This window comes from Xiphias gladius, chromosome 19, assembly GCF_016859285.1.
Source record: "Xiphias gladius isolate SHS-SW01 ecotype Sanya breed wild chromosome 19, ASM1685928v1, whole genome shotgun sequence".
Taxonomy (NCBI): Eukaryota; Metazoa; Chordata; class Actinopteri; order Istiophoriformes; family Xiphiidae; genus Xiphias; species Xiphias gladius.
Genome location: NC_053418.1, coordinates 26,207,708 through 26,220,872, shown reverse-complemented (window position 1 = coordinate 26,220,872; position 13,165 = coordinate 26,207,708). Strand labels below are relative to the sequence as shown.

General features: G+C 41.4%; 1 protein-coding gene across 2 annotated transcripts in view; it reads left to right on the top strand.

Moving 5' to 3' along the window:
* The window catches only part of sfrp1a (secreted frizzled-related protein 1a), a 40,668-nt gene that overhangs the window by 15,006 nt on the left and 12,497 nt on the right, over nucleotides 1-13,165 (top strand). For both annotated transcript variants that reach the window (XM_040154376.1, XM_040154375.1), the window contains one exon: nucleotides 11,407-11,936. In XM_040154376.1, the coding sequence (XP_040010310.1) occupies nucleotides 11,444-11,936 (493 nt within the window). In that variant the 5' untranslated portion in view covers nucleotides 11,407-11,443. The remainder of the gene's footprint in view (nucleotides 1-11,406; nucleotides 11,937-13,165) is intronic.

The window sequence follows — 13,165 nt, the reverse complement described above, 5'->3', positions numbered from 1 at the left end:
CTTTCTCTGGACATGTTTAATGCCCAACACTGTGGCTGTTCTTACCTCTGGTGAATCCTGCTTTTCAATGCTGCAACAACCAGAAGGATTATTCAGTTTAAATTTAATCTTATCTAATGTGTAGCTCGTAATAGCAGTTTGTGACTTTACTGACATGTGATTGTTTTACATGAATCATCTACTGCCAGCATGTGAGCTGAGCACCAGTAGTAATGATGCTGATTTTTTTTTGCATTTGAAAAGCTATTGGCTATTCTGGACCACAGTATGGGCAGTTTCCATTTCTTCAGTGGGAGTTAGAAGAAGAAAAGGCCCCACACAGTCTCTATTTGGGGTAGGAAGCAGAGCCCTGGTAGCTGGGGATTTTGTGTGTATTATATGTGTTAGGGAGGAGGGGGAGTGCAGCTGGGTTTGCTTACCGTGCAGCATTTCAGTTGCAGCATTACCCTAAAGGTGAGGGACAGGACATAATCGATCGTAAGAAAAATGGCTCTACATTTGTTTTTCGTGAGGGCAGGGTGTGGGACATTTTACTTGTGCTGTCACAAAAGCTCATTAATTGTAATGTTTATGCATGTTAATGCTAGCCAGAGCACCCTGTGAGCCCTGCTTTGTGTCAAATAGACAGCATGCATCATGGGAGAGCCTGGAGGGCTAGTGTGTGTGGGTGTATGGGAGAGTAGGGTGCCACAGAGCCCATCTCTGTGTCCACAGCACAGTGTGCACAGTTCATTCTAGAGGTCCTCAACTGCTTTCACTCAAGTGGTTTACCTACTTTGAGAGAGTGCTGCAAAGATGGAAAGTTGCTAAAAGGGCCCCATAAAGCACCTCCAGACTGCTATTCATCTCAGCTGTAAATACTTTTCTTGAGTCACAATGTTTAGATGTGAAGTCAAAGTGGAACACATTGTTAGAGAATAAAATGGAAAACAGAGTGTTAAAGCTTTGTTTAACATGTAAAAATAAACCCATACTATCCGTCTAAATCATCTATAGAAATCACGTCACATGTCATGACTGCAAGAACATTCCATCACTGCCAACTAATAGACTTTAATGGGGCTAATAAGCTTCGAACAAAGTGCTTGTCTAGTCAACGAACATTCCCTGCCCCTACAACTCTCGAACTGGAATTGAGGGGGCTGTGTTCAACAATTTAAGTAACTTTTAAAAATCAAAAATATGACAAATATGTCCATTTCACACAGTGATTGACCAGGTTTGCAGAGCTGTGAAAGTTCACACAACTACATCCATGTGTACTTCTTACTGTGTGTTCAGGCGACTGGTGCTATTGCAAACAAAGTCTACAGGAAGACGCAATTAGATGTTAATTTTGGGTGAAACAAACTGACAGAAAGATTCATCATGTTGAGTTTTAAATGTTTACACGTGAGTAAAAAGTTTTTGGGCAAATAAACATGGACTGCACAAATAGTCAAGTGGTCAAATTTGCAGGAATTCATCTCAGCAGAACTGTATGTGTTGTCATCACTGTGAGGTTGCCTGACAACCAGGGGAGACACAGGGAAGTCACTGCTCCCAGCCAAGAAATAGTCCCGCAGATAAGCCTCTCTAAAATCAAAACGTGTTTTTTTTTCCCTTTTTATATACTGTTATATCTTGTTTGACTAAACAAGATGACATTTTAATTAGAGAGATGCTGGTAGAGTTTTTTTTTTAGATACATTTGGACAGAGCCAGGCTAGCTGTTTCCCCCTGTTTCCAGTCCTAATGCTAAGCTAAGCTAACCATCTTGCTGTAAGAGTGGTATCAATTGTATCGTCTCTGCAAGAAAGCGAATAAGCGTGTCCCCACAAGCATCAAACTATTGCTTAACAGCAACTCATTATGGCCAATTTTAAATTCTGCTTTCAAACTATTTCTTCCTCAACATGACAGAAATAATCCAACACATACTTATCTCCATAAAAAATAATTTAGGTTTATTAAAACTTGGGTATTATTTTCACAATTTTTGCTAATTTTATCAGTAATATCATGATGGCATCGGACTCATCAAAGTAATTGCCATAATCTGGGAGCATGGCAACAAGAAACCTGAGGAGTGAGAAGATCAGAAAGTGTACCCAGATTATAAAAAACATTTTTTGATATTAAACTGATTATTAACTAAAAACGAGTGCACTTGAAATGTCCATAGTGATGCCTCATTACACAAGAAAACTATTTTCGCACATCTATGGTAAGTACAGTAGATCAAAATTGAACCAAGAAGTTGGTTTGTAAACTATTATGGATGCTTACAACTGACAGTTTTTGGTCATTTCTACTTTTGCCTTTGTTTTCCCTCCCAAATATATGTGACTAAGCTGGAAGTTTGTTCAAAAGCTCTACGATGTCCTGACCGCCCCATCAGACCTCTTTTAGAGATGTTGCCATGTTCCCAAATCTCAGCAAAGTAATAAGTATCAAGTAATTACTGATAGAAATGCTGGACAGAATTATAAAAATAAGAGCCAAGTTGCAATAGAACAGAATTATCCATTAACATGTAAAAATTCATCTATTCCCTATCGTACTAAATCATAACCATAGAAATTTTATCATATATCACATCATGTGACTGCAAGAAAATTCCTTGATGACTAATATATAACATTTAAATCCACCCTTTCTAAGCAAATGAAATAAGAGTGACAAATTTAACCATAGAAATCTTATCACAAGCACAAACAGCCTTCTGAAATGCCCGGTCACACTAAAAAGTGGCATTTATGTGTTCCGTGGAAGAAAAAGGGTGGTGCAGGAAATTTGGTGAAGTAGTGGCTACTTCCAACAGTGGCTACTGTTAGTTTTGGCAAAGTTGCAATAGTGTGACAAATCTGACCTGATGGTTTCCTCTATTATGGACTCTTATTAAAGGTCAGTGCTGTCCATACAATTTGCAAGTTGTTAATGGCTCAAATTTGAGTTCACCAAAATTTAACTCTTCTCTGAAAACATTTTACAAATATACCTGTCCTCCACAAGCTTTAAATGCTGGTATAACTAGGCCTTAGGAGTAGTAAACCAGTGTTCGGTCCAGAGAAAGTTGGAATCAATAGCAATAGATTCTTTACTCTGTTGTCCAATGTTGGTACAAAGAATAATAGACCTGGCCTGTTTGATAGGCCATATTGTGAAGTAAGAAGACATCGTAAGTCACCTTGCCACTTCTTAGGATACTTAAGATCAGTTTTTCCAGTCATTTTCCCCTTGATGCCATTTGGAGCTACCAAAGTACAAAAGTCGCCAAGTGCAATCTTAAAATTCTGGATAGAAAATCCTGGCTGATTAGGACTCACACTGAGTGATTGGACGATAATTACCCAACTGTAAATGAATGCCATAAATTATGATGCTGAATGGAGTGTTACTGAGGCTGAAATCAAGTCCATGTAATTATACACAGAAGGATGACTCTTAGCTACAGTCCCCCTTTACTAACCACATACACAAATGTAATCACAGCACTTCCCCTAGTGTGATGTCTCAGTTTTTGGTTATGAGTTTCTTTTACGATGATTATTCATGATAGGTTTCTCATGGAATTTCTCATGGCGGTTTTGGCTAGCAAGTTGGAGAATACAGATGAAATCATGATGAAACCATTTCATTGATACATAACTGACATGGCAAGTATCTGAGGAGGAAAGCTGGCTCAGAACATCGATATCTGCAAACTGAGGAGCTGGTGCACACATTTAATTTTTTTTGGCCTGGTATGCTTTCTGAGTAGTGTGGTTTAGCAGAGTTGCAGAAAAGCAGTTCTTACACATCATACCAGTATATACAGTGGCTTCAAAAAGTATTCTGACATCTTCACATTTTGCACACTTTGTGTTGTAGATTTAATTGTAACTGGATAAAATTGCTATTTTTGCCCATCAGTCTATGTGTTCAAAATCTGTGAACTACCATCTTCAGGTGTCCCCACAGATGTTCTATGGGGTTTGAGTCTGGGGTTTGGCGGGGCCATTCAAGGACAGTCAGAGACTTGTCCCGAAGCCACTCCCGCGTTGCCTTGGCTGTATGCTTCGGGTTACCGTCGTGCTGAAAAGTGGACTCTCATCCCAGTTCTGGTTTGTGTGCACTCTGGAGCAGGTTTTCTTGAATGACCTCTCTGTATTTGGCTGCATTCATCCTTCTCTCAATTCTGACAAGTCTCCCTGTCCCTGCTGCCAAGAATTACCCCGATAGCATGATGCTGACAGCATCATGCTTCACCATAAGGATGGTTTTGGCCAGGTGATGAGCAATGCCTGGTGTTCGTCAGATTTACTTTTTGTAGTGTTTGTCTCATCAGACCATAGAATCTTTTTCCTCATGCTCTCAGAGTCCTTTAAATGATCTTTGGCAAACTCCAAACAGGATGTTATGCGCCTTTTACTCAAAATGGCCTCTGTCTAGCCACTCTACCATAAAGGCCTGATTGATGGAGTGTTGCTGAGATGGTCTACCTTCAGGCAGGCAGGATGACGGTTGGGTTCTTAGTCACCTCCCTGACCAAGGCCCTTCTTGCCCGGTTACTCAGTTTGGCTGGAGGGCCACCTCTCGTCAAGAGATGGACAGGGCCAGTAAAAACTTCCTGGATTTTCCAATGCAGCGGCAGCGGCACACCTTGTCCTGATATATCTGATGGCCAGTCTGACACTGTTACTGAGGGTAGATTGAAAGGCAAAAATGGCAATTTTATCCTCTTACAATTGATTCTATAATACGATAATGTGAGCAAAAAGTGTAGGCGTCACTTTCTGAAGTGACTGTAAATGGTGGGACGTGTGAGAGAAATGCAGAGATGTGTCTGTTGGGCTGTTTTTTCTCCTTGACACGTATCAATCATCTGTCATTTCTGGCTTGCAGACAGAAAACGTGTGGGAGAATATGTGATGAGATCTAAAGGAGCAGCACATATTACCATGCAGCTCACTGAGGTTTTTTCTGTGCTTTATCAAGTCTATAGTTGCACTTATCCACTATAAATCAGGGGCATTGCCACAAAAAAGCTCCTATATTCCATTGCAAATTGCTATTTGATCAATTTATTTGTGGATGGACTGAGTGAAAGTACATCCCTAATCAATTATAGAAGAGATTTGCTGGTAACTTTCAACAGACGAAACCACATCAGTGTGGGATGGAGCTTTGTGACTTATCAAAACCTACAATGGGCTTTCTCAGAGCTGGACTGTTGACTCTCTGTGGGCCAGAGAAGCGTTCACTCTACCCCCTGCTGAGCAGTAATGCTGCTGCCCCAGCACAATCTATGAGTTATGGGAGAGGTATTTTGGCCTCCGTCTTCTAGCACACAGAGGCATCATGAAGCTAAAGTAACTTCGGTGTGTTTTTCTTCTCGCTCTTTTTCTCCTTCTTGTCTTTATCAAAATGTCACAAATTTCCTGCATTTGTCATGGCAAAGGCAGTGCATCCAGGCAAGTCATCACAGGCAGCCGTGCACTGTGCCTCATCGTCTTGCAAAATTCCCTCACAAAATACCGCTCACTTTTATTTTGGAGATCACAGCTGGTAACTATACACAAATAAAAGGGGCATTTGTGGTTTTGGCAGAACACCTTTTTCTGCAAAATAAACTGTTAACAGAACAACTACAGAAGAGGCAGTCTGGTCCTGAGATGATCACTGCACAAACCTCTGATATGTATGTTAACATACAGTATACTGTAATTTAATAGAGGGTTGACTTGGGATGTATCAGTCTGCCTTTCGGGGAAATCCATGAAACCAGCATGGTTGATGCATCTACCCCTAAAAATCATGCCTTTTCTCTGGTCTGCACAAATCTCACATTATAGGGTTATTTTAACTCTGTTTTAAGTGGAATCTGTTCGATTTAACTCTCTGTCAACAAAGAGTTGACACCAGGAGCGTTAGTTGGTTAATCCCACCCCTCACCTGGAACAAAACTGCATTAAATTCCACCACAGATAGACACAGTACTCTTGAGATTTCTTTTGCTTTCCTTCAGTAAGTTAGATAGATGCTTTATGAGTATTAAAGTAACTTTGTGATGCAGACATTCATAATTACCTTGCTTAGTGTGATTTACACCATTATCTGCTGTGTCTGGCCCAAAACTTGTGACAGAGGTAGCTTTTATTACTAGCCTACTGCTTAGAGCTAAATCTACAACAATGTCATTTTCAGATTATACTGTCAAGAAAAGCTAAATATTTTGAACTCCAGATTTGGAATTTTGCCTGCCTTTTCACAGTTTAATTTTAAATACACAGTCAATAATTACTCTATCACAGTGTTAAAACACCACCTACAGTGTTCTTAATATTATTAAGGTTAATTATAGATATACTGTATAGGATAATGATCATTTTTAAATGAGTACTTCAACATTGCACTTTGTGTCTGTGGGGTCCAGTAGTTATTGGGCTGATGTCATATAGTATGGCCTCACTATTACTCACTAATATGGGTCAAGCTCCAAAATGAAAGATCCTGCATTTCCCATATCCGGGGCAGATGACATCATCAGGGTTATTTTTTCAGACTTAAAAAAGCTCCTCAATAGCCAGAGAAGACATTATACAATGAGTATGGGTACAATGGGATGAGGTCTACTGTGGATGATGAATAAACTGATCTTGTTGTATAAAGTTGGTGGAGTGCCTCCTTAGTAAAAAATAAACTAACAATTCAATAAAATAACTTCAGCATCTTTTTTGAGATGTATATTCCGGCTGTCCTCCAGATACGAGTTGAAGAAACCTGGTAGGTTTTAAATAGCTGCAATAGCTTCTCAACTTCTTTGCACTTACCATCTGGTGCTATTACTCATGAAACTAAATCAAGAGAACAAGAAAAAGCACAACAGACGTGCATATCTAATTGCCTGTTGACAACCAAAGACCATGTTTAGCCATCACCAGCATTTTTTAGCCAAATAGCTTGTTGACCACCCACATATCAGTCTGGCTTCCTTGGTTACGCCACTGTGTAGCAAATTTTTAAAAAAAAAAGGTCATGTAGGTCAGTCATGTGGCATGTATTTACATCTTTGTTAGCCTTATGATGTGTTTTTTAAAATGAATATTCTAACTCAGATACCTCTGCTGCTGAATTTTTTTCAAGTTTTTTTTTTTAATTTCTCAAGGCATCTCAGGATACAGGGAGAAATCAAGTTACACAGGAAACTGGACATTGAGATGAGTCTACATGCTTTATAGTAACCTGGTAATTGTAAAATCCATGTTTACTTGCAGTGAGTCAGTAATCAGATTACCCCAGAAACTTCTTTTGGATCCACTGCGAACTCAGCTGATTTCAGATCATTGTTTCTAGGTGTTGGGGAGTATTACTTTATATACAAGTTATATAAAGTCTTTTGTGGCTCCTCTGGGAGCTGTGTGAAGTCTGGTAAATTGCCTTAAGTGATGTCACTTGAGTCTACGTTGGCTGGGGCTGAAGACCCAGAAATTCATCATATTTAGATGACGGAATTTACATCATGTGGACACACAGCCACATGGATGGAGTATAATTTGTGTTTTAGTCAGACTCTAAGTTAAATTATTTTGAAGACAAACTGCAAACACATTGCTGTCACTGGACAATGGCTCCCCTGTCCTAAGACATGTACGTGCACAAGCCATCAGTGCTCTGCTTGCCCTCGTGCTGCACGCCTGCTGTCACACTGTTAACCTAAAAGCTATGCTCTCCTTTCTGCCAGTGCTGCCACTACTGCTGCTGTTCATGTACAGTAGCATGTCAAGAGCTCCACCTCCACCCCAGCATCCAGACTCTGAGTCCCAGTTGTCCACATGGGGGAGTTAATTATCGTCACTGCCCACTCCCTGCCATGGTCACCCTGATGTATCATTTTTGACAGTGAAACATCAGAGCCTTGACACCAAACATTAATTCTGTACATATTCTAGATTCACATAATAATCAGAATCAGGCCAAAGGTCAATAATCTAGAAGTAATAGCGACAGGAAGTTTTCATTAGGAAAACTCTGAAAATGAGGTAAGTCACAAGTCAACGGAAAGTTAAGTGGATTGATGTAATGACACAACACTTTAAATGCTAAGAATCATACACTTCTATTCAGGAGCCAGACTCTGCTTATGGAAAGTCAAGTCAAGTCAAGTACACATCCTTTCATCATAAGGCGTGTCTCGAGAGACTTTAGAGAAAACGGAATTAAACCAGTCGACACTCTGTCACTTAATAGATGCCACCGAGTACAAGAATAAAACCCAACTGAATAAAAAGCTTTGTGAGCTATGTGTAGCTCTCTGTGCTCTCCTGGTGTTACCTGCCAGAAAGCAGGTGTGCTTTTAACTTACAGTAGGCTATAATATAATAGCATCCTTTGTGCACATACACTTTGTCAGTCTACAGCTGACGTCGGGCTGTGGAGGAGATCCAGTGTTTAGCCAGCGCTTACTGGCGACGGGCTTAATGACACACATGTTCATTCTGCCAGGGCCAAAATGCCCTTTGATGGCAATACATGCACATGTACGCAAGACTGTGACTTTAAACAATGCTGAATATAGATGGATAGCCTGTCTTTGGGAAACTCCATCCTCCCAGAGGCCTGAAAGTCCAAATATTTAGTCTCTCTATTGTTAGTCACATGCTGTGGAAGCACAAACTTTGGAAAGTGAGTTTGGTAGTGGTAACAGTGACATCCACAGCTTTGTGTTCGTATCTGCTTTTGTTTTCAGAACTTTTTTTTCTCAATTTCTCTGCTGTGCACTCATATGGAAAGTTAATGCAAACCTCTCCCCTCAGTGCATTTCTTTGTATCACTGAGGTTTTGGCTTGTTGCTGTCCCGCTGGTGGTTTTATACAGGGCCTATCACTCATGACAGGAGGCTACCTCATGCATTTGAGGAAAGCCAGGGCTAGTCTGAGGGGAGGGAGGGTAGGGTGGGGGGGCCCCTCCTGTCTCCTGAATTTTAAGTTTGCTTTAGCAACCATCTATGCAAAAACTATTGATGGATCCCATCAGCCCATAAAGCAGTCAGTGTAGCATCGCCACTAACACAGCCACCCTTATTAAGCCATCACCGTTGATTCGACGTGTGAGCAGAGGTGTTGTCTTTAAAGTACTTCGGAGAATCTCTTAAAGTTCTTTTCAACACACATTACCACTTTGGCATGCAGATTGCTAAGCAGAGGGCTTAGTTAATTCATAATTTAATTGACGCGCTAGCTAAGGTTGTATCTTACACATTTCAGATCACCCTGATACTGATTTGATTATAGCTCAAAATTGATTTACAGCATTTTTTTTTTGACACTTTTATTTTTCATTTCAACTTTTGCACCCGGCAATGATAATGGTGCCATCTGTCACCATCCATCCATCCTGCATAATGCATTTAACATTCCGCATTGAGTTGGAGAATGTGTTCTCAGGGCCTCAGTTCAAGAAGTGAGAAAAGAAGAAAATGTCTAGGTGAACAGTGTCCTCTGCGGTGGAGACAGCTGTAAAACACATTGATTTGATAAATAAGTTCAACAAAGCCATTACTCTGAAAGGTCTGTGTTTGCTGCGTCCGCACTTAAAAATCAAATTAAGTGCTTTGTTGTTTTTTTTTTCTCTTGCTCTGCAAGAGCTGCTAACAGCACAATGGAATGCAAATTGGCCTACATTTAAATGGAGGCATTTCACACCTTCAGTCTTATCACGGAACGAGGCAAAGCTGGGAGGAGATGGACACTTGCGGCTCAGCAAATTGACTTCAGCCTGTAGTTTGTAATTAGGTTGGATAAAGAAACACTTCCCCAGTGTTTGCATGTTCAGCAAACACAAATCAAGCTGTATCAGATCACCAGCCCACGTGTGATAAGATAATGTACCCAAGAACTCCTCTTGAGACAACTGTTTATTGTCAGATATGACTTGGCTCAGCACTTCAGAACTTCATTAAAAAGGTTAGATGTTCTCTTCTTAAGGTTTGTTGTAGTTAATTTAATATTATTGAAAATACTATTTCCTGATTTTATTTGGGAGGCTCCTTTCACAATCCTCAAGGACTCACTGTGATACATTTCTGGAACCACTGGAATGAAAATAAGCCCTACACCCAGTTGGTGCATCTCATCTATTGACATTATTTGACCCACAGAGCTGAGAATCAGATTTTCCATAAAATAAATATCATGTCATTGTTCCAAAATCCAAGAGAGTCATTTCTCATTTCTCCTCTTTTTGCTCACCCAAACAGAAATGGTACCCGTAACTGCATATCTCCTTGCCCAGTCCGTGCAGCCAGACCAACGTGAACCAAACTTCAAAAAATCGACTGTCACTCATATTTGTCTACATGGAAGCTAATTTAGATTGTATTTCATTTACATATTAAATAATGTGTATGCCGTACAAAAAAGAGCAAGGAGATCAGCTATGTGAATCCTGAGAAACCTGTCTAGAGAGAAAAACTTGAGAAACGGATCAAAAATCCTTTTTATGGTGCAGAAGACCGATTTTTTTTTTTTTTTTTTTTTTTTTTTCATCCAGATGGTTAGGAAGAGTCTTTGAGGTTTCTGGAAATAGCTTCATAACAGCAGTAACTTCTTATAAACAACCATCTGGGCTTTTAAACCATTGCTGGGTATTTATTTTTTAAGAGAGATGTATGTTTAGTTCTGTGACTCCAGTTTAAAAGTAACACAGTAGTACACGAGAGGCACAAAGTGGGGCTGTACACACTCCTTTGCAGGGATATTTCGAGGAAATATGAATGAAATGAGGATTTCCTCACATTACAGGGGGAACTTCAACATCCTCGTGAGACACAAGTTGTTCCCTGTACCACACTTCAGGGTATTGAATGGAAGCAAGCCCCAGAAATGAAACATATTTTATATTTAACAATAATAAAGTATTAACTTTTCATTCGAGAAAATTTGCGTAAGAACTCACATATCAACCAGAATCCCGGGCACATTTATGTACGTGTCCTTGTTGGGGATTTTGTTTTGTCAAAGGAAGTACAAGCAGAGGAGTAAAAGAAGTAGTAGGGAGACTCTTGGAGAGTTTTTACACACTGGGTAATTAAGCGCTTTGACTGACAGCAGAGTGCCAAAAGGCTCAGGCGCACTCCGATTGGCCGGAGCGCGCTTTACAATCTCCTCGTTTCCCAGCTCCGCACAGGCAGAGCGCTGTACCTCCCCGAACTCTCGCAGGAGCTAGATGCACCAGAGTAGCGCGACGGGGCCGCAGCCAGAGGAGAGTGCCCGTGGACTTTAACCAGACCAGAAACTCCACACGTTTTACGCACCTCGATCGGCAGAGCTCAGCTTTTGTTTTTTCTACATTTGTTTGACAGTATTCAGAATTTCCTCTTGAAGTGAGTCTCTGGGTTCGCCCGTCTGACCCACACTGAGTTGCAAGCGTTTTATTTTTGCAAAGATTAACAAAGAGGTCTGCGTCTGAATCGCTGTGGAGGATGATCCTGTTGGCTGTGACAGTGGCACTCATGTCAGTGTGCAGGGCGTCAGAGTACGAGTACCTGAGCTGGAAGACGGACTTGTACAACGGCGGGCGCAGCTACGGCAAGCCTCCGCAGTGCGTGGACATCCCGGACGACCTGCGGCTCTGTCACAACGTGGGCTACAACCAGATGCTGCTGCCCAACCTGCTGGAGCACGAGACCATGGCCGAGGTGAAGCAGCAGGCCAGCAGCTGGGTGCCCCTGGTGCACAAGAACTGCCACCCGGGCACGCAGGTCTTCCTCTGCTCGCTCTTTGCGCCCGTGTGTCTGGAGCGGCCCATCTACCCGTGCCGCTGGCTGTGCGAGGCCGTGCGGGACGGCTGCACCCCAATCATGGAGGCGTTCGGGTTCCCCTGGCCGGAGATGCTCACCTGTGACAAGTTTCCCCAGGACGATGTGTGCATTGCCATGACGCAGCCCAATGCGACCGAGGCCACCAAACCGACAGGTAAGTCATGGCGCCTTACAGGTCCCTTTCACCATTTGAAGTATTTATTACTAGGTTTCTCTGCGTTTTTACCAAGAGAAGCCCACTGAGCGTGCACGCGGTTTCAGCATACCTTTAATGTGGGTCTGCGTGCGGGTGCCCAATGAAGCTAGTGCTTTTGGGGGTTAGTGAGCAGTTCCCCAGGGACGTCTGTGGTTTGACTCAGCAGCACCTTGATGGTAGCTGATGGAAGGGGGAGATCCTCTCTGAGACTGCCCTCAGAGGGCAAACAACGTGTTTTGTCTTTGGTCAGAAAACCTGCTTCTCGGTCTGATTAAGGCGGACGTGTGTACATTTTTTCATTGCGCATTAGTCGGCTGAATATCTTATCATTTTCCCCACCAACTAATTTCATCTATAAAATGCCAGAAAACAGTGAAAAAAAACTACACGTTCCCAGAGCGCGAGGTCATAATCAGACCTTTCTGAAATAGCAGATCAAAAGCAAACTTTAGAATTGCCTTACTTTATTTAGTGAAAGGTTCAGTTCTATTTCCTGAAAATTTGTATTTTGCAACATGCTTTCTGTATTTTGCCAGGAATTAAATGTGGTCTAAAAGCAGCCCAATTAAATTTTTGTCTAAAAACACCATATGCTATAAATTAACCAGCAAGTGCAGCTTTAATTTTGGAACATAAAGTCCCCGCAGGTTGCAAAAACTATAATTCACAGAAAAAATACACAGGACAGTGTTCTCAGTGGTTCCTACAGCCCAGCCAGACCCCATGGTGATGTCTTCAGATGTCTTGTTTTGACCAACCAACTGTCCAAAACTCAAAAAAAAAAAAAAAAAAAAATCAATTAATTCTGAAATAAAGCAGAAAAAAGCACTAAATCATCACATTAGAGAAGCCCATATTTGGCGTTTTTGCTTCATAAATGACTTGTGTGATTAACTGGGTATCAAAATTGGTGGCGGCTTTAATTTTCTGTCATTTGCTAACATTGCTAGCAATTCAGGAGTTCTTAATATAACCAACCCATTAACTCTAAACATTAGCCTAACTCTGAGGAACTACCTGGCTGAGAAGCAGCCGCCACTTTTGCCACTGTGTAAAACCCCCGTGCAGTTAAATGGGCTTGAGAATGTTATTTCAGGGGGGAAGGTGTGTTTGCAGATGCAAATCCCAACACAAACAAGCCAAATACAACCTTTTGGGTTGAACATCAGCCGTGAAAACCTGGATTT